The 27,795-nt window shown below is 33.8% G+C and overlaps 2 protein-coding genes across 2 annotated transcripts; both read right to left on the minus strand.

Annotated features, from left to right (window-relative positions):
• Nucleotides 1–90: 90 nt before the first annotated feature.
• Nucleotides 91–19,507, minus strand: LOC132701907 (GMP reductase 1-like). The gene is made up of 6 exons (XM_060670206.1): nt 19,286–19,507; nt 12,970–13,089; nt 12,551–12,808; nt 4,926–5,114; nt 4,557–4,740; nt 91–597 (listed from the first exon to the last, which is right to left on the minus strand). Exons 1-6 carry the CDS (start codon nt 19,370–19,372, stop codon nt 398–400), a joined length of 1,038 nt encoding a protein of 345 aa, XP_060526189.1. The 5' UTR covers nt 19,373–19,507; the 3' UTR covers nt 91–397.
• Nucleotides 19,508–22,735: 3,228 nt separating this feature from the next.
• Nucleotides 22,736–27,561, minus strand: LOC132703837 (glutathione synthetase-like). Its single transcript, XM_060673344.1, is given in 10 exon segments — nt 22,736–22,931; nt 23,120–23,347; nt 23,401–23,613; nt 23,738–23,749; nt 23,751–23,831; nt 23,900–24,141; nt 24,200–24,242; nt 24,657–24,790; nt 26,699–27,092; nt 27,176–27,561. Coding segments are annotated over 9 exon segments (1,440 nt in total). The 5' UTR covers nt 27,056–27,092; nt 27,176–27,561; the 3' UTR covers nt 22,736–22,801.
• Nucleotides 27,562–27,795: the final 234 nt, after the last annotated feature.

Consider the following 27,795-nt stretch of genomic DNA (forward strand, 5'->3'; position numbering starts at 1 on the left):
TCTTTTGAGAAAGTTTCATATCTCATATTCTCATGTTACATTTTGGATCATCACAAAAATTGGATGAAGAATACACTTTTTATAGAGGAAATAAAAGACAGTCATCAAATTGCTTCATATGCGTTTAATTTGGATTACCATAAATTTTTAAAATTTTCAAATTCAGTTTGAACATAATTCAATAATGTTTTATTGATGTCATAGCATTATCCACTTGTTCGAATGTTGCCAGCGACTATTGTGCATAAATCTTGGATTATTCAATTCGTTTAATGAAAATCAATTATTGTAATACATAATCGTAATCGTACAAACGGCACCTTTGATTCTTATATACATACACTTTTTGTAATGAGAATAAAAGCTATTTAAGGTAAATACTGTTACATAAATTCAACTAGGTGTAAATATTATTTAACTGTTGAGTACATCTTATAAATGTAGCTCTCCTTGGTAACTCCTTCAATTTTCCGGCACCCGTATAAGTGCACGCGCTTCTAAGACCACCTAGAATATCCTGGATTGTAGCCTCCACGTTACCTTTATAGGGCACTTCCACCGTCTTTCCTTCGGACGCACGATAATCCGCAACTCCACCTATATTAAGAAATACTGTATTAATAATTAATACTGCTATGTCGACGTTTGCGACGGTAGCTGGTAGAGCGCAAGCAAGCTAAGAAGATGCTATGGCGCACATTGGTACGAAATGTCAATCACTGGAAAAAAAATTATCAACGTATCAATCTTGGGTTGGCCTTATTTAATTTAAGATGAAAAAAATATACACGAGATGAATTTGGGTTTTGCTAAGGCTGATGATATTCAGCTCACCATATAAAAAATGCTTGATACAACAACGATTACTATGAACTGCTTTGCAATATTTATATAGTTTAACTTTATTCGTCAAAAACGGACGTTACTTGTTCCGAGGACTTTTATGTTAAATCGGAAAGTTGTTTTGTTTCAAATTTTAGTAGGACTAAGATTCAACAACGGGGCAGGGTGTGGTACGTAGGTACCATTTCAAATATTTCCGAACTAGAAAAAAAAATCTTGAGGAGAAAAAGGGGGCCTTTGAGTACAAATTACCAAAAAAATATATTTGAAAAGTTGGTGAGAATCCCCTAAAATTCCAATTTTGTGCAATATTGAAATAGTATATTATGCAACAAGTGCGGTAAACGGCATTTGACTCACCAGATTATTTGACACGAGCGGAGCGAGTGTTTAATAAACGAGTGACTTAAAAAGTTTACCGAACGTGTTGCATACTATACTTTTTCTACGACCGTTAGTTTTTAATTACATTTTCACAAAACAACACGAATACATCCACTGACATGACCGTCAGAATTGACAAACGTTAAAATTCAATACGTAGGAAATATTTCCGAAAACATCCGATTGCTTCCAAACCCGTGCGGTAAAATCCCGGAAATGTCCGAAGTGGCTCGGATTCGTGGGAAAGGAAACTGGCGTGGTAAAGCGACGCTTCCCGTACGGTAATTAGGTATTTTACAGACGGAAGTAGAAAAATTAGTTTAAGAAAAATGCTCGACCACGTCCATCATAATTTTTATGTATGTATGGATGTATGTATGTATGCATTTATGTAAGACCAGGGCGTCCAAAAGCTAAAACATTTTCTGAACTAGTTTCAAATGATCATGTTAGCAAACAGCTTTACGTGTATTAAAAGAAGAAAAGTATCATCGGTACATGATTATATTACTAGAGGAGCTGAACGAAGAGGATCCCGACTACATAAATGTTGGGACAGGGATTTTGAACTACAAAATTATGGGTCCTTATTTATTCAATCAAAATCTTACTGGAACCCGATATTTGCAATTTCTTCAAAATTACTTAATTCCTACTCTAGCAGTTTTGTTTCTCAAATCCAATTCAGCCAGATACACAGATTTCAAATGTTTTCCACCGTACGTGAATATTTAAATACGGTATTTTCTACACAGAGAAGGGGATCAATAGAATGGCCTGTAAAATTTCCATATATAAAATTTAGATGGTTTGAAATTTAGAATTATATACAAAATAAGTCCAGTTAATGAAAATAATCTGAGTAATGTTTCCAAAGGTTTTTTTTTTAACCGATGAGCATATTTTCAAGGGGCTAATGGTGGGCATTTTCAACAGCTATTAAAATAATTACTTTGACATGCCCTGTTTCTCTCAATTTTAGTCACTGTGGATCTTGCGATGGGTCTGGATATTTTGGATAGATGAGCCATATTCACTTTTGTTACTGACAGAAATGTAATTTTGACAATTTAAGAACTTTACTAGTAATAGCTTTTTACCTATTCATTTCAAAATTAAATTTCTGTTTTTTATTTTTATGCTCATAAAAAGTAAGAATATGCTACATGAATTATGACGCAGAATTCGATTTAAAACATTCTATTTAAAAAAAGGAACTTTGTATCGATATACCTGATTTTTTAATGGCTAGCAATAGACCTTATAAAAATGGAAAAATCCGGACAATATTCAGATCTTGATTGGAGTAGACACTTTCAAATTGAAACGACAAGTTAACAGAGCAAATACTGGAAGCAGTTTTGACTGCGTATTAAAAATGTAAGCAATTCAAGTTTAATGACAATTACAAAAAGGAAGAGAACTAGGGCTTAATGTTTTGAATTGAAAGATCCCTGTTGTGCCAGCAAGCCCATTTCCATAATTACTTTTGAACTCTGATGGAGATATTATAAGAAAAGGATAGTTTGTACATTTATTTCCTACGTCGTGCTACTGCGAGACTAAGAATCTTTGACAGTATTGACACTATACTAATCGATTGCAATTGGTTAAAATTACAGGAGCTGTGAGTGTGGGAAAATAATAGTCAAGGAGACATTCACTAGGTGACTAAATGAATGTACGGAAATATCATAGGAATAATCATAGGAAAGAACAACTGTAATAAAACTTTGTTAAATTTATCAGAGCCTTCAACTTTGATTTTAATTCATTAAAGATAACTATTTACATTGTTTTCTGATATTAGTTGAAATTAGAAAAGTTAATCACAATCGATTGTTTTCTTAGAAATTGATTAAGCTTGGTTAAGGATAGTGACTCATATATATTAAATACATTTTTAACATTTTAAAAATAAATAAAGTTTGGTTGCTTTAATTATAATTCCAAGAGGTAACTTATCGAATTTTATTGAATTATTTAATCAGTTAACTCTTTGAATTGTAATAAAATCGACTAAACTTTATTTGGTTTTAAAATGTTAAAACCATTTTAATTTGGCAACAATTTTAAAATCGAAGGTTTAAGATAAAATTAATGTGCCATCTGTTGCCTAACATTACAGGCAATTTTTTGTGATCAATCTCGTGAAAACCAGATAAAGTCTGTTCATAGATACAAGAAAGTGACTAAGTGATACGAATTAAGGAAAGACCCGGGCAAGCTCTGGTAAATTTTACGCCGTATTATTGATCACTTTCATCTACATTCGAGAAAATGTCAGCATCGCTTCTTTTTTTCCTCGCTGAAATGGGATTATTCACAATTTTCCATACAGTTGATGTTGGCATTTTCGTCAATGTGGCCGTTTCATCTAAAGATGCTTGCTTGCTAGCACCACGTTCAATGAGAGTCAAATAAACATTGTTTATAACTTCCTTAGTCTCAATAGAATAGTGTTTTCTACATTTGGGCGGGCATCTCCTGAAATACACTAGACTCGCACATATTTTGCATAATTCGCACACTATTCAACACACGCTGTATTACACACGAAATAAGAATAATTACTAATAAACTTAAACTAAGTAGTATACCAAACGAAAGAATATTAAACACAGCTAGGTATAAAATTATTTTCTATTACGCAGCACAATTTTGCCTGAATTTAAATTCCGAAACTTTAGGTAGCAATCTTGTTGCATTGTATGTTAATGACCACCCTTGGATAATCCCATTCAAAAGCAGTTGGTCACTTTCTTATATCTATGAACAGACCATATCTTGAAAAACAGTACACTACTCTCTGCCGTAATCACGGATTGCCACCGGATTGACGAGGAAGGGCAGGGAGAGAAATAAGCAAAGTTACGTTTTTGACTTCATATTAATAACGAGTCAAATGTGTTTGGTCAATTTCGGTATATCAAGCCGTTTGCGTTTTGATTATTTAAATTTAAAAATGTTCAAAAATCCGAAATTTCATGTATTTTGTCAATTATTTTAATATCTTAACCAGTTTTAAGATTGTTACACTCTTTTGAAAAGTAAGTCTTACTTTCAACGCCCTATATCTATTTAATAACCGACATTTATTGAACGAATCTTCTTGTTTTGTACTATAGTGATATCTATTAGCGAAAGTTACAGGCACTTTTATTGCGATCAATTACGGGAAAACCAACTATACTACTCTCTGCGGTAGTCACCGTTTGCCACGGGACGGGGAAAGAAATAAGCAAAACTCTGTTCTGTTAATGTATGATTGAATTTCTACCAATATCAGTCATTTATTTTCAGTCGTTAAAAAAATTCAATATAATTACCCGCGTGTCTCTCCATTGCCGTTTGGGAAGACATTCCATAAAACAATTTAAATTTTTTGCCGTTTTTTTCAATAACTTCTCCGTCGCATTGGTCGTGACCAGCAAACATTCCGCCAGCCATCACAAAGTCCGCCCCAGCCCCGAAAGCTTTTGCAACGTCACCGGCGCACGTACATCCGCCATCCTATAAATCACATCCTTTAATCAATTCGAAAAACAAATATCCATACTGCGTTTTTCAAAATATTAATTGAAATAATGTTAGTCATCTTTACGAATGATATTGCGTGGGCGCGACGTTTTAAACCGTCTCCGCTCCGCAGACATTACCATAAACCACAGCAATGAAAAAATAACGTCAAAACTTACGGAAATTATGTGCCCCTGGAGACCGTGTGCGGCATCGGCACATTCGATCACAGCAGACAGTTGGGGATACCCCACACCAGTTTTCATTCGGGTTGTGCAAACTGAACCCGGTCCGATTCCAACTTTGATAATGTCGGCTCCCGAGAGGATAAGTTCCTCCACCATCTCTCCCGTCACTACATTACCTGCCTCAAGAAATATAAAGATTCATTGATGTGCAGATAATTACGTCTCTCATTCAAAAGGTACAGCGAAACCGAAAATGTCTATATGCGTTTGTGAAAATGGAAAACTTGTTAATGGTGGCTGAGTGGTTGGCATCATCATTTTTGAAAGGGAATGAAGATATACTTATCAATATAGGAAGCAGTTTGCGCTTCTAATTTAGTGGTGCTTCATATTTGAATTTCAGGCAATTCACCCTAGTAAAAAATGAAAAAAAAAAAAATTGATTAAAAAAACCGTTCATCTGTAACATCTGCGCTTTAGAAAAGTACTCAAGTTTTTAAAAAAGGAGGAAACTATTTTCAGCGCATGACCCTAAATTTTACACGCTAAATTGCAGTTTGCGCAATTTTCTCGATCTACACACACATAACCCGTTTTTTTTTTTAATTAATAGGATCTGGGCGTATTCAAACTAAAAATTGTCGAATTAATGAATTGTGAGCGGCAATTTTGATTGTTGAATGTCGCAACCTCTTATTGGTTGTTTTTAAATGACAGATTCCTGGTAGAAAGCGAGTTTGCATATGAATGTTGCTTTTCAGCAAGAAAAGCCCTCATTTACATATTCACTATATGGTTACCTCCAGCTAACATAATGTTATTTCATTTGACTTACTATGACATAAACCTTGAAAATTTATTATTTAAAGTACATATAATTATCATAATTTGAAGTATAATACACGTGTGGGGTTTGCTGGATCCCCCATCGGGCGCCTCCCCAGGTGGTGGATAGGGGAACGCCTCCCAAGATATAGGTGGTACCGAGGAAATAAAATACTCGGGGCGAACCAAAATCCAGCCTGGAGATGGGCAGCAGCATTTTCAGTACCGAGCTGAAGCACAAAAGGAATGATCTTGGACTGGTTTAGGGGAGGACAGTGAAGGGCTCGACTGTAACAGTATTAGATGGCCTTCATACTGCGATGGGGAAGGCAACGGGAAACCACCCCATTATTTTCCCGCGTATATCACAATGGCAAGAAACTCACAAAGAATGGCCCTCAGTCCCCGGCAGACCTTCGATGGTCAGAGGGTGCGAAGAATCCCCTTGTTAAAAACTATGAACCACACTTACAAAATAGCGACATGGAATGTGCGAACACTGTTTGAGGGAGGTAAGCTGGCAAATGCCTGCCATGAGATGGACAGGCTTGGTATACATATCCTTGGAATTAGTGAAACGCGATGGCCCGGCTCAGGATCGATCACGACCTCAAACAAAACCTTTTATTATTCGGGAAACAATGATCCCAGCCATCGACATGGAGTGGGCATCTTGCTGAATTCCAATATAGCGGCCTCGGTTGTAGGTTTCGTACCATTATCTGACCGATGCATGCTCATACAACTAACTGGAAAGCCTGTAAATATTAATTTGATTCAGGTATACGCTCCGACTGGCGACAAACCACTGGATGAGCTTGAGAAATGGTATAGTGACCTCAAGGAATTACTTAGTTACACGCGAAAGGAAGAAGTTACCTTTGTTATGGGGGACCTAAATGCGAAGGTCGGAAAGGGAAGCTCGTCGGAGATGGTTGGGAGCTTTGGATTGGGGCAAAGAAATGACAGAGGGGACAGGCTAATAGAGTTCTGTCAGGAAAACAAGTTTGTAATCTTAAATACCTTGTTCAAGCAATCCCCGCGAAGACTATACACGTGGACATCTCCCCAACACAATAATGACAACATAGTGCGAAACCAGATTGACTACATCATGGTGAACCAGAGATTCCGCAGCTCAGTCAAAAATGCAAAGACGTACCCCGGCGCTGACATAGGATCTGATCATAATCCTGTGTTAATTGATTTCTCTATGACACTCAAGCTCACGAAGAAAAGAAAACCAACACCACAAGTTGATGTGCAACAATTAAAACAAGAGGCAAAGAAAAACTCCTTACAGATCGAGCTTAACGCCAACCTCCAACGAATTAACCGAGGCCAGCGGACAGCAGATAACATTGACGCGACCTGGACTGAAATATCTTATATACTAAAGGAGGTCACAACTGAACACCTTAAGTCAGAGACTAAGAAAAAGAAAGAATGGATGACCAGAGAAATTCTAGATCTAATGGACAAGCGCCGGGAATGCAAAAACAAAAACCCAACAGAATATAGACGCATCCATTCAATTATTCAGCGGAAAATCAGAGAAGCAAAAGAGAACTGGATGAGGGAAAGGTGTGAGGAACTAGAAGACCTACAGCGTAAACATGATGGTTTCAACCTGCACAAAAAAATTAAAGAATTATCTGGAGCAAATAAGCGACAAGCACCATATAGACTGTTTGATAATAACCACCAGCAAGCAAAAGACATCTCTGAGGAAATAGTCATATGGAAAAATTATATCCGAGACTTATTTGCCGACTTAAGAGAAGAGCCATCCACTAGCAATAATAACGAAGGTCCTACCATAATTAAATGTGAACTTGAACGCGCTATCAACCAACTAAAGAACAATAAAAGCCCAGGACCTGACAATATTTACTCAGAAGTTATTAAGTTAATTGATGAAGAAAACTTGGATCTCTTCTTAAAACTACTTAATCAAATATATAAATCTGGTAAAATTCCGACAGAATGGCTGGAATCTACATTCATTCCCATTCCCAAAAAGCCGAATCCTCGTCAATGCAATGACTTTAGGTTGATTAGTCTGATGAGCAACGCCCTGAAGATCCTTCTCAGAATTATCCACAATCGAATCCGGGAGAAATGCGAGCAGGTAATCTCAAGAGAACAGTTTGGATTCAGGAGAGGCATGGGCACTCGTGAAGCACTGTTTAGCCTGCAAGTTTTGGCTCAGAAATGCATGGACCAGCAGAAGAGCCTATACATATGCTTTGTTGACTTCGAAAAGGCATTCGATAGAGTTCCACATACAGGCCTTCTAAACTCCCTTGTCAACGTGGGAATCGATGGAAAGGACATTCAATTAATAAAGAATCTCTATTGGCATCAAATAGCAAAACTAAGAACAAAAAATACTACATCTGCGGAAATAGAGATTTGTAAAGGAGTACGACAGGGATGCATATTGTCACCGATTCTTTTTAATGTTTTCTCGGAGGAGCTGTTTAAATTCGCATTAGAGAATATCTCAGATGGAATCAAAGTAAATGGGGAAACTGTCAACAACATAAGATATGCTGATGACACGGTTCTGATGGCCGACACAGACATCGGGCTTCGGAATATTATTGATAGCGTTCAAAGAGCATGCTCACAATATGGGATGAAGATCAACATTAAGAAAACAAAAACAATGGTAATTAGCAAAAATCAGAATATCCCGATTCCATTGCAAATCGACGGCGAAGTCCTAGAAATGGTAAATCATTTTAAATATTTGGGTTCCTGGATTGAAAGAGACACAAACCCCGATTACGAAATAAGGACTAGAATTGAGCAAGCGCGCCAGGGATTTATGCGATATAGGCGGCTCCTCTCTGATTCATATTTGGACCTGGGCCTACGTCTGAGACTGGTACGATGTTACGTCTGGCCTATCCTGTTGTACGGCGTTGAATCATGGACGCTGAAGGCGGCCATGATGAATAGATTGGAGGCGTTTGAACTCTGGTGCTACAGACGAATGTTGAGGATCCCTTGGACAGACAGAATTACGAACGATGAAGTACTTCAAAGAGTGGGTGGTGAGCGAGAGCTACTACATATCATAAAAGTAAAGAAAACATCATACTTAGGCCACCTACTCAGGCACGAAGAGTATGAGTTGCCACGACTGATAGTTGAGGGAAAGCTGGAAGGAAGGAGGGGTTTAGGAAGAAAGCGACTGTCCTGGATGCGAAACATCAGAAACTGGACCGGCCTGAACTTTGAACAAGTAATAAGAACGGCACAGGATAGACAAGCATTTGCCAATGTGATCGCCAACCTTCACTGAAGACGGCACGCGATGATGATGATGAAGTATAATATTAAGAATAATCAATGATATTTAAAACAAACTTTAGCCAATTATTACTGACTTCTTGAAAATATGTAATTAGTACAGAGGAAATAAAGTATCTAAGAAAAACTTACTGCTGACCAAAGTTTTTCATTTGGTGAGCAAAAACCGATTCGCTAATTCATAGTGATAATAAACACAACCCTGGAATCCATTTGTGAAAGGGGTCGCCATTTGCAAATGTATGTCCGGACACAGCGAATAGATTATTCGTTTTGCTCCGATAAGTAGTCGCTTTGTCCGATATGCATTTTTAATAAGAGCTATAACTTAATTAGCATTTAATAAACCTTGTGTAATGTATTTTCGAGATTTCGGATGGTTTACAAGGAGGTTCGAAAAACCATGCAGGCGAGCTGACAGTTTCAAGAGAATTTTGAATTGAAAATTGACGTACGATTTTGCGGAAATTAGGCGTGCGTTTAAAAATGGGAAACCTGACAAAGGCTGGCTAGCAAAGTTTAGAACTCGTCGTCCAGATATTAGACTGCGGTCCCAGAACCTACATCAATTGCAAGAGGATTGAACGTTTTTATGGGTGCTTTTGGAGAAACATAAGTTTTCAGGGGCTCCCATTTACAACTTGGATGTCGAATTCAAGCTGGAATGATAGCAAGCTCTGAACTATGCGAATTAACGATGGTTGTTGTAGTGGTGCGGTGGCATTTATCCAAAAATCATCGGTGCAGGATCCGTGAGAACCTGAAGGAGCTTTCCTGCATTATTTTTCTCGCGAAAATAAAATAAGGTCCAACATTCCAACATTCTTGCTTTGGCTTAAAAATTTTGTGAACAACATCAGTCCTATAAGTTTTATCCAGCTTTGGAATTTGCTTTTCACAATAATGTAATCTTATTGTTATTTGCACCTCATACAACGAATAAGATGCAACCTCTGGACGTATCTGTCTACTGTCCCATAAATATTTCGAGCAAGAACTAAATACATTTCCAAAAAATTATGTTGGTCCTATAATCAACTAATATGATATGTGCAGACTTTTTACACCAGGTTATCTCAAACCACTGCGCCACTGCGCAAAAAGCAGTTGGTAGGTTCAACAAAACAATCCTAACGTTTTTAGAGAAGATATTGCACCAGCTTTATTAACAGATTACCCTCAAGAGAGTCCAGCCATTAAAAATGAAAATGATTTGCTGACCTATAACTCACAAAGTAGCACAATCACATGTTGCATTAACTAGCAAAAATTGTATTATTTTTTTGACTGTTGTTCCGACCCAGAAGGGGTAATAAAAATAACTGAAACTGTAATCGGATAGGGGAGCAAGTACGACTCACTGTTATGCATCGTGGAATCAGCGTGGCCGTTCTTCTTGAGGCGCCTCCGGTACAGCCGTATGCAAATACCACTTGGTACGGCGATTTGACGCAAACCTCACTCAGGGAGATTCGATTCGAAACTCGAAACTAATATTACTTCCGCGTTACCGGACACGTGCGCGCTCTCTATCTAGTTGCTTGTCGCAGGTGCGAAAAGGTAGATTGTGCACGCATGTTTTGGGAAAAAATAAACTAAAAATTTATTCGCGACATACCTGGTTTCTGGACGCAACAACTGTCACTACACAAAAATTACCAAGCATCGTATTCTGCGCCAAAAATATCACGAGTGCCTTTCAGTGAGTCACAACAATATGTCAGCCTTTTTCTTTCCTTTTTCTAGAAAAAAAATCTTAAAAATCCGAGGTTTTGACCTCAACTCCAATAAAAAAAGAGCAGCTTGAAAAATTCAATGCCAAGTTTCAAAAGAGAAGAAACAAGCAGTCACTAGACCCTTATTCACACAGGCAGCTGATAAGAAGAAAATAAAAGTGACGATGGTAAAACTGTTAGGTAAAAGTTCGGAAATAGTATATTATGCAACAAGTGCGGTAAACAGCATTTGACTCACGAGTTTATTTGACATTCACTGACGTGACTGTCAGAATTGACAAACGTCAAAATGCAAAGGGTAGGAAATATCTCCGAAAACATCCGATTGCCCCCAAACCAATGCGGTAAAATCCCGGAAATGTACGAAGTGGCATAACTGCCTGATTTGTGGAGAGCCATTTGAGGAAACCGGAGAATAATTGATCCACCGCAGCGACCGTAAACGATGTAATTACGGTCGGTTTGAACTATATATTGGCGACTTTTGTTAAACCATATTATTCCTACTTTTTTATATAGATAATGAATTTTTGTATTTACTTTGCAAGGCTAGTTGGGCAAAGCCAATAAAATGTAAAAAAAAAGTTAAAAAAAAAACTATTAGAGCTTTTAATTTTTGAAGTTTAGGCAATTGTTTGGCTTTAACATATTTTTTCATTCGAGGTCAATCATAAATAGCAGCGATATATATTTTCTCTCTTAACATATGCTCTTTGCTCGGGTTTCCCCTACTTTTAATTGGATCTGTAATAGATATCGAAAACTCAAAGGACATTTTTGCATTGTGCTTCAAACTAGTAAAGTTAAAAGCACTCCATAAAAAATTGAGAGTCATTATATATTCTAAAAGTATCAATAAAACGTATTTCCTACAGTTGTAAATCTGCTTTGTCGGAAAACGGCCAGGTTTACAGAATAATTTTTTAAAATAAAAAGTTATTATTTTTATTAATTTTTTAAAGAAACTTCCACAGGCTACTGTAATACTTTTTATAAAACTTCTGCGTCGGTTTTTGTAGAGTCGAACTAGTTAACGTTTCGCCAATCATCCTGTTGGTTTTTTCAGTTTGAGTCAAGCTCTGAAGAAGCCAACAGGATGATTGGCGAAACTTTAGCAAGTCCGACTCAACAAAAACCGACGCCGGAGGAATCCAGAAGTTTTATAAAAAGTATTATTTAATGTATTTTGAGGGACATCTATCAACAGAAAAATCTGTGTTGTGTTTGGATTTGTAACCGGTAAGTTTTTCCTTTGATGTTGAAGACGGGGACGAATCCATAAAGCCACTTATTTAATTAGCGTGCGATACCAACCGAACCATTTCTTTAAACAATATCAACATAAACCGTATAAGGCAACCAAGTCAAATTTTACTTCTCATATGAATTAACATTCTTTTTGCTATTAGTTTCATTGAATCGTAGAATCGCCAATATATTTCAAGCGGAATGCGGTGTGCCAAGCATAGATTTGAATTCGACTTCTCCAGAATGATTTATGATTAACTTATTTGGTTTCTACTATCGTTGAATATCTTTGACGTATTTTTATTTAAGAGGATGACGATCTCGCCGATAACGGTCAAATTTAGACTATAATATTTATTTCAAAAGTTTCGCAAACATATTTCTCGCGTTTCGATTTTTTCGACACTTTCCCGGTATGTTTTCGTTATCGCTCTATTTATGATATCGGCGATAATACATTTTACGGACCGCTTAGAATACACTTACTATTATTGTATGACTTGGAAAGTTTGTCCGCACTTTTCGCACAAAGTCGACGAAATGTTGAGAATAACCGTTGGCTACGTCTAAACAAATGAATGTGATACCAGGAACGGCTTGGAGAACTTCGGATAATCTATTGAAGTCGTTTTCGCCCATACCAGCGCTGGCCGCAACGTGCTTCAGACATTCCGGATTCTCCTGCGAGAATTTTTTCCATTCGTCGGGCGAATAGTACTTATGAATGCAGGTGAATAAACTGTACTGCAACATAAAAACCAGTCAGATATAGATAAGAAACAGATGCGTGAGTTGTCAGGATGTACTAAGATGTCACTAACATGTTCTGTCATGGTACATCTCGATTCAGCTTTTCAAACAGAACCAAAAACGAATGCAAAATAATAGTATAATGTTTGCCTTACCTTTGCTAAAGCTTTCGCCATCTCAAACGTCCCAACGGTGTCCATGTTGGAAGCCATGACGGGCACTCCAACATAAGTTTGTTTGGAATTTCTAAAGGTAATGTTTCTATGTAAGTTGACCTGAAGCAACAGACGTATTCTGTATTAAATTTATTATTGTTATTAATTAACTTTTTTTTAAAAAGCTCTTCTTGTACGTGATGTCAGTCTTAAATCATACCATTCATCATACCGTCTTACCATCTCCAAACGATACCATTAAATAAAAGGAAAGTTAAAAAATTAATTTTTACATAAATTATTGAAAAATAAATAAAAATAAAAATAATGAAAAGACATACATAATTTAGCTGGAAAAGACAATTCTCACTAAACAAATCAGCCATGGTGAAAAATTTCGGATTTAAAATGAAGAAAATCATACTTCCAACCAAAGTGTCAAGGGAATAAAAATAAATAAAGAAAATAAAAAAAGATAGTATAACTATTTGGATTGGTCAAAACTGCAAAACAAACAAACCACCCGTTCGGCACTTCCAACAGAAATGGTACTAAAAGCTTTAAGTGGGATCGAAACTTATGTTTAAATTCGTTGATGTTGGAAGGCATGAAATCTTCAGAAATGAAGTTCTAAAGTTTAATGGCACTATAAGTAAAACTTCGTTAAAACATATTTATTTTATGGTGAGACCAAGCAAAGTCATAGTTTTAACCATATAGTTATTAGATAATATAGTGACCCTGGTAGTGCATTTATTGGTTTGACCTTTTAAGGATTTTACAGTACCTTAACCGCAGACCGTCACCTATCCTAACAGATGTTTATTCTTGCCTGAGATGGACCGTAATGAATATTTAATTTGAAATTTTTATTTGAAACATAAATGGACCGTTTTAAATTTGGTTAAACGTTGATGCTGCAAGGTATTTTTCAATAAGTAGAAGCGTTTCAAGGGCGTTCAAAGGATAAGGATAAGTACCTGTACTCTATTTATCTTACAGGTAAGTTTGAAAATAATCATTTTTGTCTTGTGTGCCTGTCGATTAACAACATTCTTCTTCTTGTGTTTATGTGTCTTCTACATAGATGTACATACATAGACGATAGATTATATTCGCGGTAGATAAAGGTACGTCATAAGAATACAGGTAAATATTTATTAGAATCTTACAATTAAACATTTTTTGAAGGTTCCTGTTTTTTCACCCTTTAAAATGTAGAGACCGTGTAATGTAGCAGATGTTCCCCTGTTAGTAGAAGACAATTTAGAAGACGAACTACCTTAGCAAATAAAAAACGGATCCATTTGTCTTCGGATGCTAAACACATCATTTTCAATGTTTACAATTTTATAAGAAATTTAGAAGGGAAAGTAGGAACAGCATTAAGAACAAGTGACATAGAACGAAATAAATTGTTACTTTATATTAAGTTTTTTATGTACATGTTTCAAGAAATACTTATATCCCGCTTGTTAGTGTAGGTAGATAAATTCCTAAGATGGAATGGTTACGGGTAAGGATCTGCTCAACAGGGTGTTCTATAAGGGAGTAATAAACAGTAGGCAAAGTTAATCACGGGGTCTGGTTTAAAACCATTATAATTCTGGTTGAAGTATACTAAGTAAAATTTCAATCAATTACACTCCCTTATTTTAAACGAACTGCTCTTGTCTTTTTTTAATTCCATACATTTTTTCCATTTCACGCATATTAATTGCAATAAACATATTTTGACAGCGCTGCGAAATCCAGTTATTTTTCATAAATAGCATCATATTTTATAAACTAAAACAAAATTAGCAACTCTTCAGGCGAGTGTTGAATGTTCATAAAAAAAGGGCACTTTTGTCTAATTTAGCGGACCTTGTAACTCTCCCCGTTTTGGAGATGGCGATCGTCTTATCACTTAAAATGGCCATTGGACATTGGGCAAATTTTTATTCTATTACGTGATCTCTTGTTACATCTAACATTACCTGAACTGACTTGAATTAGGGTTAAGAATGCAGAGTATATTAACATGGTATAAAACACAGGTGGACTTTTAAATTTATTTCTTTAGCGAAAGGTGTTAAAAATAAAACGATAAGGTCACGATCTAACTTCCAGGAAACTGATATCCAGACATCGCACCAGACACATAATTAACGGAGAGCAATTTTTAGCCAGAGATCAAAAGTTCAATAATGATTGGATAAGAAACTATATTTTTAAAATATCATTAATGTCGGTTATTATCTATATATCTTTCCTATAAAGGACATCAGAGTCAGAGATCGCCCACAAATTTGGTATATATATATATAGTACAAGTACAAATTCAATAAATCAAAGTGAGTTCATTTGTCGGAAATGGTTGCTATGCAGAACACAAAATTAAGTTATTCATCTACTAGAAAAAAACATCTTATTTTCGAAAAATAAACGTTTATGTTAAATTTTTGTTAAATATCTTGACAATGCAATGCAAAAATAGCTGTAAAGGTTTTGTTACATCGAATTTTAAAATATTAATCGACTTTTGCGACTATATTTCTAGACAGAAATTATGCAGGTACCCACAAAGTATCCTTTCCTTTAGTCCTATTTATTGGTTAAAGGTTTTGTTAAAATAGATCGGATTAATGAAAATGACTACAAAAATATTTATTCGTTAGAATTGGAGCCTATTTATTTACACCCCGTATTTTGCGTGTATACCGATAATTGGCTTGGGTATAATCATGCTTATCGTTTCTGAAATTGTAAATATACCTCGCCATATTTTAAATGGTTTGTATTAGTTTGTTGGTTGTCACCGCCGCTTTCTAATATAGTTCAATTGCCGTTAAAACTATTTTTCCGTATCAATTTGTTAGCCCATACAAAAAAAATACCGGTATCTGATATACTCTTATATTTATATATTTTTTATACCAACAATTCTGAAATTTACCTCAAAGACGCAGGATTTTAATATATAATAATATAATAAATAACAAAATTAATAAAATACAAAATTCTAAAGAACAAATTTAAGACATCAAAATATACAACCAAATATATCTATGCAACAACAATATATATTTTTTTTTAATGAAGAAAGACTTAAATGTCATATACACTTAATTGTGAAACATAAATTCAATTGCATTTTCAACAGCATATCGTCCAAATTATTATAACAAATAATAGGGGTGACTGTCCCCTTGAACGAGAAGTTTCCAACTTGTGAGACGAACTCAGACAATTTACGCAATATGCTTTTTATATTAAATATTGGTACGTATTATTGATAATATCGCTCGATTGGTATCGATTTAACTTTAAGTGTTTTTGATTATAAATGTTGCAACCTTTTTTAAAGTGGAATAATAAACGGATGTTGCTTTTTTTGCTAATTTCAAACGTTTGCGTTTTCAATGACAATATTTGTCAGAAAGGTAAATTTTAGAAAAACAAACGTAATATTTGATCAAAACGGTGTCGTAGAATATAACGCAATTTAACATTATCTAGTGCGAAAAGGGCGCTTCTTCTTGCGTTCTATTCTAACCCTTGAAACCGCTGACATTTTGTTACTCTATTAAATGAGCTTTATAAATAAGTAAATGGACCAGATAACGAATTTAAGACGATATTTTTGATTTCTTCTTTTGAAGAAATTATTTGAATTGGGTCAAAGATCGAACAACGTTTTTCTTCGAAGCTTGAAAGCTTGAAGCGAAAATTATTTTAGGGCTACAACATTTATGTAAAAAAAACGTCTTCCGCGTTTTTCATCTTCTGCGATAAGTTTTTAAGTTTCAAATAATTTCATTCTTTTTGCTATTATCTTATGATGGCTATAAAAAAGTTCAACATTTAAATCTTATAAAAAACGCGAAGAGGCTATGAGTGAAATATTATGTTCGATGTATGGTTTGTCTCAAAGTATATCGTCCTGGCTTTTGACAGCTACTATCGCAATAACCTCCCGACGGCAATAAAACACCTGATCATCCGGATTTTGTAGGACAAAGCATTAGCCAAAGCAGTCAGAGCATCAGACAAAGCAGTTGTTTTAAAAATATAATAAAATCATATTAGTACTAATATCACATATGATAACACTAATTATATACAAGTTACCAATAATTGCGGAAATAAGTACGTGTTTATTTAAAATTTAATTGTTTCACTCTAAGAGTCGATATTAAAATGAATTACAATTACACTCGGACTTAAAGTAGGAGTCACTGATATCCACCCCTTCTTTTTGTATCATATGTATCGAATCAAGTTTCATCTAAGTAAATTATACATCTCTTTTCAGATCTGCAGGTTTTTTTTTTTCATTAAATAATTCATTGTTATCCAGGACATTGGCGTTTTGCAAAGAGGCAAGGTTTTTTTAAAGTTTCCTGTTTACTAAATCCCCTATTTAGTAATCATTTCTACACATTTTTCTCAATTTGTTTAGTATTTTATCGTATCCAAAACGTAACAAGTTTAGGTATGAAGGTCGTAATTACTTTTGGCAGGATTCGTCAAAGGCCAAGACAGTATACACACTATACCCCTCTCCCAAAACGGAATTTTATTTTAAACGATAGACTTAAGGTGCCAAAAAATTATGTACTTTAATTTTTAGCTAGTCCATGAAGTTTCAGCGATATTGTATGGAAACCGAAATTTATATGTATATGTACCCGAACTACTAAAAAAAATCATTGTCCTTTTTTTTAGTATCAGTTGCTTGTTGGTCAAATATGTTTACCTGCGACAATAGCAAATGTATTGGGATTGCCCAGTAACAAAAGATATAAAGCTCGTAATTACTTTTTGGGGGAGAGTGCGTCAATAACCAAGACGATATACTTTGAGACCCACCATGTCTACTGTCAGCGTAAAATTAAAAACGGCAAACGTAAATGAGTTTCTGTTATAGTAAATGAAAAAGGTTAACTACCACGGCATCCATAAAATACGCCAAACTCACTGAAAGTATAAATTTCGCGCAAAAAAACGCTCGGCTTCATAAAAACAAATTAGTTATTGCACTGTATAATAAGAAATAATGAGCCAAATTAAATTCCTCTGAGAGGTAGTAGAAAAATATAAAATGATTTTTGTGTGGAAAGATTTAGTTAGTTTTAAGTTACAAAACAATCAATAGTGCAAAATTTCAGATTCTCAATATTCCAGAAACTTTCCAAATTGGTCATTACAGAATCATTGCAAAGTCTACAAAAAAATATCGAACATAATTCGAATTTTATTTTTTGTAGAAGCTTAAAAAACGCAAATATTAAACTCCAGTTTCCTCTTGGTAAATATCTATTGCTGATGAATAATATTATAGGCGTCCCAATATCACTTGGACAACCACATTGATCGAACATTTACCATCAAAAAAATGAATGGTGTCTTAAATCCTATCCATAGCAGACAAATTAATAACTATTTTCAATATAAATATAACTTCGGTTAATTGGTTTTTGGTTAGTAAGTCCAATAAACCGACTTTACATTAACATATTGGCGAAAAGCTAGTTCATTGATCGACAGCTTTAATGCAAAGTAATCAAGTTTTCTTGTTTAGATTTAAAAAACGTTATAAAAAACTGCTTACACCTGGTTATGCTGAATCTGAGATAATTATAGCAGAATTTATACCAAGTAAGAAGATAATAATAAATGTCCTAAATAAAGGAGGAGGAGGAGCATAGTTCCACACTGGTTCGTTAAATCGACTCTCAAAACATTTTTTTTACTATTTTTGACAAAGACAAAATGAAATAGCAACTTTCCCTAATCGTAATCAACTGTTTTTTTTTTTTGACAAGCAACAGTTCAAAATGTAAACGCAAACTTAACCAATTTTCAATTTAATAATTTTAAAAAATCCCATGTAATAGGGAAAGCGCTCTTATCGGATTATTTGGGCATCTTTTGTTTATAATTTATAATAAATATCTTCTCTTAGTTGATACTTTAAATACATTGTCATCAATTTTTGGGAAAATGCTGCAAGTGCTTTTTAAACACTTCTCCAACTCTTTTGGTTAGTTTAATAAATTTAGCAAAAATAAATATGTTCTGAAGTAAACATGTAAAATTAAAATTGTCTCCTTAGACAAAATGATGAAAAAATATTTGGATCTTTAAACTCGGCAAGACAATTACTTGAGAAAAACCATATAGTTATGGGGATGGGTGTAACAACAGAATATAAGGAAAAAGACAAAGAAAGGAAAAGAAAGCCCTTAAAAGGTTTCGTACATTGGTCCACTATACAGCATCGTTTTACAGCACCAATATTTAACGCCAAAATATAATCAATAATACTCACATCGCTGCGGCTCCTCAAAGTAGATCTCTTAGGCCTGAGAAGAACGTCTTTAAAATCCAATTTGATTTCATTTACGATGTTCGGCATTTTCACAAAGCCGCGATGTCAAAAATCGCTTTCGACGTTTGATAAAAGCGATTTATAAATAACTTTCAGGTGACTGCGGGAGACCTTGCGTCAACAAACCAAACAAAACGCCAGCGCTAAAACCCGATACGCGCCGACAATGGTATATTTTGAATGGGGGAAATGAATATACCGCGCAGACGCGTTTCGGTTTCGTTAATATTTTTTTAAAAGATTCAATTCGCATTTCATTGAATAGCGAAGAAAACTTATATGGCGCGGGACATAAGAAAGTAAAAAATGAGTAATCTTGTGTAAATTTAAATGAAATAATAAAGTTAATTTTCTATAATATACTTTTAGTACGCGCAATTTTTTCCGACTGACATTACTGGGATATAGATATTTTTGTGGTTGTAAATGGTTCTCAAAACAAAAACTACTGCGATTCAATAGGAAAAAAAGGAAATAGTTATTAAAATATTAGTTGCATCGCATTTAACGTTCTCCGAGGTTAATGGAAATAATACGAAGCTGCGAAATAACTCTGTTCCTTTAGATAACGTAGTTGTACTTGGGACTATTGTATTTTGAGATATGGAAGATGGAAACCTTATGGTTGAACCAACTTTATGACTTTTAGATGGCAAGATGGTGGCCTCAGACTTTACAGAACTAGACTCTGTTGCAGAACTCCCAGTACTGCTAGGAATAGTTCTCGTGGTATTTAATTTAGATGCACCCGCAGTATCCGAAGTGGTTATTGAGTTGTAGGTACCAATTTGGTAGATGCAGATTTTCCAGTACTACTAGGCATAGTTGTCATGGTAGCTAATCTAGAAGCACCGAACTGGATGTTTGAGTTGTAGGTACCAATCTGGTAGACTCAGATATTGCAGAACTATATAATGTTGCAGAACTTCCAGTACTACTGGATATAGTTGTCATAGTTGTTAATCTACATACACAGTATCCAAGGTGGCAGTTTCAGCTGAATACCACTACTAGGGAGGCTGTTATGTACTACATCCCAAAATTACCCATTTCCTATTACCAACACAATTTTTCTAAATCGTCAGGTACCAACCTAGCCCCAGTTATAGTCAAAAACCGCCCACACTAATCTTTTTACGCCATCTAAACTATTGGAGAAACTTTTAAGCAAAAGCATAAAAAATCTTACCTACCTACCTACCCGGCAATTACTGTGAAAAACCCACCGCACTAAGCCTTTTGTCCCACCTAAATATTGGAAAAATATTAGTTGAGAGAGTTGTCGTCAGATGACAGAAGCAGTATCGATTTGATGGATTCGATTAAACAATTTTTCGTATTTTTACCTTAAATATTCTGAAGAATAAGTAGCAATAAATATAATAAGACAAAACGTTGGTGATGTTACAGAAAATCAAAATTCTAAGAATATTTTCTAGGTGCATACGTTTTTTACTTATCAATTTGCATTTTTTCGTGGAGCTTACTTAAACACTACTTTTGTAAATTCGTGTCATTTATAAATTACTTAATAAACATAATTTATTCTTAATGATCCACACATATATATATATATATATATATATATATATATATATATATATATATATATATATATATATATATATATATATATATATATATATATATATATATATATATATATATATATATATATATATATATATATATATATATATATATATATATATGTATGTATATATATATATATATATATATATATATATATATATATATATATATATATATATATATATATATATATATATATATATATATATATAGGAATATAAATTGACAATTAGTTTGACATTTGAATTTGGTTCACAATTTTTAGTATCGTCCTGAGGTTTATACACTCCATTGATACAGTACTATAGAAATCAGAAGTACACAAATTGTCAGCAGTATCGATTCGAAAGTTTTCTTGTTTACGTTCATTACATTTAGCATTAGGAAAGGGTAGAAAAATATTCCTACACGAAAATTCCCTGAGAGCTGAAAAACTATACCAAGTATTTTAAGTTGATATGATTATTGCGAGGAATACTAAAAACGTCCGCTACATTTGGCCTAATGTATTGAAATTAAGATAGTTTATGGATACCAACATAGGTTCCACTCTCTCCTACCTCATTTTAAAATAATATATTAACTAACTTTGATATTATCTTAGAGTATTTTTTTCTTTTTTGTATATAAAATTTCGATTTATATTAAATTAACTTACTAGGTACATTTAATTTTTTGATCTGCTTTTTATTATTAAAAATTTTTTAAAAATAATTTCACAGACACATTATCGGCAAAAAAGGGTTCTCAAAGAAAAAATAACGATAACATTAAAGACGCGCAAATTTTCTCTAATTTAACTTATTTTTTATATGTACTATTAACTATTTAAGTTATGTGGTCGGCTGAATACCAGCAAATTAAAAACAACCGAAACTGGTTGCCTGGAAACGTATCTATATAAATATGTACACTGCATCATGTCATAAAGGAATATTTGTATTTATTTCTGCTTGACTGCAAAAAGTTGATTGCATAAGATTTACAATGAAAGTCGAAAAACCGCAGCTTCACGGTCTTTCAATCACTAGAGCAAAGTTTTGCGTCATTTCTAGCGTAATAAACGCTGCCCTGGCAGGTTTTTTGTTTCAACAGTTTTATATAAACAAAAAGAAGAAAATATTTAAGACTTTTTATGAGTAAGTATCATACTGGGTCAAACAAGAAAATATCACAGTTTATTTTCAGTTCTTTTGACTATGTTTTCTATTTTTTTCAGAAATTATGACATTGACAAAGAGTTTGAAAAAATGAGAAAAAAGGGTCTGTTTGATTCATGTTAATGAAGGATGGATAACCAGTTGTAATTGTTTGTAAATTGAATTCTAAAAGTGTTCTGTTGAATATATAATTTTCAAAAACTTATCTTATTTTTCTAATTGTAAGAGCTATGAAGATATTTCAATTTCACGAAATGACGACCTCTTCAGATAAATTTTCACTAAACACAGGTGATATAATTTTAAATGTATTAGAATGAGACAATTTACAGTTTTGTTGCCTAAAAAACCAAGTATAGTTCCATGTATTTATTAGACAAATGAAGATAAAATTTCTAGGTTTATTTGTTGTAACATTTTTGGTTTACCGCTTTAGTCAAAAACGCCTGTTTACTGTAAGCTTTGAATCCATTTCTTCTGGATATAAATGGATGGATGACCCTACAGGTCAGATTTTGTAATGTCTGTATGTTTATTCACCAATCGCGAAAATTCATAATGTTAAAAAAAAGTAATAGAAGAATATGCATCAATATTATTATTCTTAGAATAAAACAATCAGAAGTTACTTGATAAAAATATATAATTACAAAGTATAGTAAACTTGGATATTTAAAAATCTGAAATAACATTTGCCTTCATATTAAATATCGACAAGATATGGACTATCTAGCGCTCCTAGGCCTGCAGCAACACCACCTTCATTATCCGTTGGAGCTTTAGTCCGAAGCATATGACCAACTTGGCGATTTATAGAAATATTTTTTGAATCTCTAAAAATAAAAATAACATATCTTATGGTGCTAATGATAAATGGCACTCCGACATTAATGTTGAAAATAATCAGAAATTCAATTATAACATATGCTGATAGTAACCTAAATTTTAATTAGGGACAGAATAATATACTTAACTAGTGAGAAGAAAATAAATTAACTGTACCCATGTTTAAATTACATACCCCAATACAACGCCAAAAACTCCTAATTCAGAAACCAGCTCCATTAAGGGTGGAGGATTTGTCCCCCCTGCCCGTATCAAATAACCCTTGGATACAGGAGGGTTTATTTTCTCCATAAGAATCCACGCTGTGCGTTCTTTCGAGTCCTTCATTTTTAATAACGCCTCTCTAATGTCTTTACCGTAAATGTTATTACCACCGCCTTCTCGTTGTGGCTTCAAAACAAATCTAAAAATCTAAGCTATAAAATAAACAAACTAAACTGAACATTCCTCGCAAACCTTTCAGGGTCATCAATAGCCATCTGCACAGCCCGATCACCAGATTCATCGAAGTCAAGTCCATAAAGACCTGTAAATACTTCTCTAACGGCTGCAATTTTTGCGGCTTCGTTTAAAAACGATTCTACTATTCCAGGTTTTGCTAAAGTTTGTTGGACTTTCTTAGTTCCCGCTAAATGATATTGAATTGAAGGACACTTAATTGCTCGAGACCTAAAATTACAAACAGAAATTAAACTATAATATTAATAGATTGATAATACTGTTTTATAGATGTGTTACAAAGAAAACGCAATTTTTAATATTATTAAACTTGTTTTATTTAGAATTAACTAACCTTTCAATGAGCAGCCTCCCATTCATTTTGGGTGGATATTTGTTCTGGTGTGTAGGCAGATCTATAGTACACTACACTTACAATAAAACCGTCACTAAAGTAATCAAAATTAAATATTCTATTAACGAGACACACAAAAATAAAAAGCTTAGTCTAACATACATTATTAACTCATTACTTCCTAGTGATAATTTTCCGGTTTCATATACTTCAGTCAGCGTTCTTCTCAGCAATTTTATTTGAGGATTTAATCTTTTCAACTCAAATTCATGAAACCTTTGATCGCAGATATTGTACGTTACATCTTCTACAACAACCATTATTGCAGCATTAGGATTATTATATATTTTCCAAGCGTCCAGCAAACCCATTGTTATACCCAATAGAGCATTGTTTTCGGGTAACTATGGATAAAAAATAATATGTTTAACCGCAGTACGTTACATAACTTATGTTACCTACATTTTTAAGTTTATCAAAGTGTCCCAACTCTTGCAAAACATACCTACAAATACAAGAATAGTGGTACCCCCAAATTGAAGGTTTTGGTGAAAGTGATACAGTTTACAGAGAACAGTAAGGTAGTACAGGTCATATAGCAATAATACTCAAACCAATGAATTGTAAATTAAATAACTCAGTATTAAACAATAAAAGCTCTGCACTTTATATACAGGCATGGGTATATTTTTTCTGTTACATACTCCAAGCATATTTTGCCTATGTGACAAACATAATAAGTTGTTAATTCTTTGAGGCTAAACAAAACGTGCTTAATATCAAATATAAGTATACACAGCGAGCTTGGTGTCTATCAATTGCCCACATAAAACTTTCCCAAGCTGGAAAATATGTAACAAAATAATTTTTAACAGAAGTGGACTAATTTAAACTTTATTATCCTATCTAATTTTCATACCTATTATAATTTGAAATTGCATTCCCAACACCCGCAAGGCTAACAGAGATAGTGTTAAACTCTACTTGCTTGATCATATTAGACCTTTCTGAATGCACCATATAATCAGACCGTACGAGTCCTAAACTTATTTTCTGAAATTAAAATTTTTTTACAAAAATCGTGCGAACTATTGAAAATCTAAACTATAACTTACAGCGTTATAGTTTACAAAAAACAAATTTTGTTCAATTTGATGATAATAATACAAATAAGTTAATAAGACACCAAAACTGAACAGACATGAACATGAATATGGGACGCCCAACGGATGATCTTTATGCTACTATATGCAAAACCAGCATACATAGACGCAATAAATTAAATACAATCGTCCCTAACCTTCAATAAAATAATTTTTATACAGGGTGTTTCAAAATTGAGTACCCTGATATTACGGATATATTTCTCAAGTTCAAATATTTTTTTTATAGCTTGTACCTTATGTATTATTCTAGGGCAGACATGATCTCATGTGCTGATCGATTGTGAAAATTGACAGAGATCATTTTTTCCTGAACTTATTTTGCGTTGCGCTGCTAGTAGATTCTATAATATAAATGAGCTTTCAATTCATAATCAATTGCCGTGTTGTAGAAAGAAAAAACGTAAAAAATCTTGGAACTTCAACACCCTTAGATCCGTCCCAAAACGTTTGCGGACAAATGGTTATAGCAAAAGTTTTATTTCAATTTGAAAAATATGTCCATAAAATGGGTGGGTGCATCAAAGTTTAAACACCCGATTGGCGTGAATGTCACATTCTGAAATCTTTATCACATTTTATGAAAATTAGCTTAATTTGGGATTTCTTCGAAAAAAAAAAAAAATAGGAGTTTTTTTATTTTTAAAACAAACCATCTACAATAATTATTTTCAAGGTTTCAGAATGCTTTTTTTATAGAGTTACCTATGAATGAGAGCCGAAGCGGGCCCAAGCCAACCAAAACCAGCTGCTATCGTGTTAATTTCTACTTGTTTCCAACCGGAATAGATCGTTTTCGAGTCTTCAAATGAACTATCTAACATTAAGTCATTTCTGATTAAACCTAAACTCAAAGGCTAGTAGATAAAAATACGTGTAAACATGCGCAGACAAATAACTAACTATAACTCAAGATCAACAATTGGTTCAATTTCGAGAGGGGAATATAATTAATTTTCATTTTATTTTCTATCGTATATGACTATTAAAAGTCAGTGAATACGCCGCCCTAAGAATGAGAAGATAATCCTAAGTAGACTTAATAAAAAGAAATCGATGAGTTGAACAGAGTTCTTTATTAATTTAGAATTCTGACTGACTAAAATGTTTTTGATTTATAGTTTAAGAGCTGATGGGCCTAGTGGTATTGCTCAGTGATGAACTGATTATCAAATATGGCACCACTAGATGAAGCGAAAAAGTTGGTATATTTTTTGATTATTCCGAAGTCAAATTAGTTTTACAAAACGACCTTGTGCAGAGTGCAACCTATCCATCCTTATCTTGGATACATATGTTACTTGTTATCAGTTGTTAAAATTGATTTTATAAAAACCAGCTCATAGTACTGGCATAAAAAGAGCTATTGGTGAATTTATATATCTAAGTGTAATAAGCTAAGCATTTTTCAAGTCAAGCTATGGGATTTTTTATGCATATGCTCCATTCAAAACTATAATAAGGCTTCCCAATCTAACATAGAAATACACATTAACTACAAGGGGGTGTTCCACAATCAGAATTGGTGTACAATTTTTTTTCAAAATTACAGCAGTGATTTATGTTTTCTTAGTATATTGTCAAAAATGTAAGGATGAATGCATTGATGTTAGGAAACTAGGCATTTCACGAGATGTGTACACATGTGTGGTAGGTAAATGAACCAAAACTCAAACATACAAAAATTTAAAAAATAGACAAACACAAAGTATTTTTTTATGCACAAGTGGTGTCTCCATATTAAGAAATTCCATATCCAGTTATAGATCTGCAACAATAAATATTGTATCAAACTTGCCTGAGAAATACCCTCATCCATGACAGTCTCATATATTTTAAATAGATTGCCTGTAAATTCATCCACTTCAATAGTACCCTTTAAAGTTTCAGTTAGAAACAATCTATCATGTGCCACATGATGCATTAATTCATTTAAAGTGGTTTGTATATCTATAGCCTTCTGAAATTGCTGTTTCGGAAAGGATGATGGTAATAAAACAAATGGTGCAATATTTATAGAATCTTCACTGAAATTTGTTTTTGAACGGATTCCTATTCCATGCATTATTGCCCAGTCTTTGGTTTTTAAAATTATTTCTTTAAGTTCCTTAACTTCCAATGGAACTGATATACAACTAGGCAGTTGAGATGTCATTATAGAAGTCTGTAGCGGAAAAAGTCACGAGAAGATACTGAAAAATGATTATTATACAAGTACATATATACATTGCTACTTTGTCTTTAAATTACTTAAGAAACTTGAAAAATAACTTACTAACAAATAATCCACTACAATTCAATAACAACAAATCTGAAAAATTACAAAAATTTTGTTAGGGAATGAAATCCACTCCTAGGTTAAATAAACAATGCTTTATGTCAAATTAAATGAAAGAGAAGCATGAAGAATAGAGAAATCCAATTTCCGGGTGGTATACTCAAGGTATACTACACAGATTAAGGCTAATAACCTTGGTATTCTGTCATTTATGGGAAGGCCCAAGATCCAGAAGGCCTTAAATGTTTGAACGTGATGCAATGTTGCTGTCGGCTTTTTGGATTTTAATTGTGTAGAAATAAGCAAATATTTTTCTTGTTTTAGTTTATTGTGGTTGTGTGTGTTAATGCCATTATTTAAAATTACGTACATGGAAGAGGATACAACTTGGCAACAATGGATTTTAGTCACAGATTTAACTATTTTTCTTTCCCTCAAGAATCGTAGGACGGTAAGTTGCAATAGGCGATTTTAGGCCAGGTTTACGTAAGCGGAGCGGTCCTTTTGCATTCTCTACCGAAGTAACCCATTACATCACAGTTGATTAAAGGAACATTTAAAAACAAAAAAACATTGACTAATATAAATTAGCTCCTATGATAGTTAACTCAGGTTTA

The sequence above is a fragment of the Cylas formicarius genome, unplaced genomic scaffold, assembly GCF_029955315.1.
Source record: "Cylas formicarius isolate icCylForm1 unplaced genomic scaffold, icCylForm1.1 PGA_scaffold_10__41_contigs__length_53128322, whole genome shotgun sequence".
Classification (NCBI taxonomy): domain Eukaryota; kingdom Metazoa; phylum Arthropoda; class Insecta; order Coleoptera; family Brentidae; genus Cylas; species Cylas formicarius.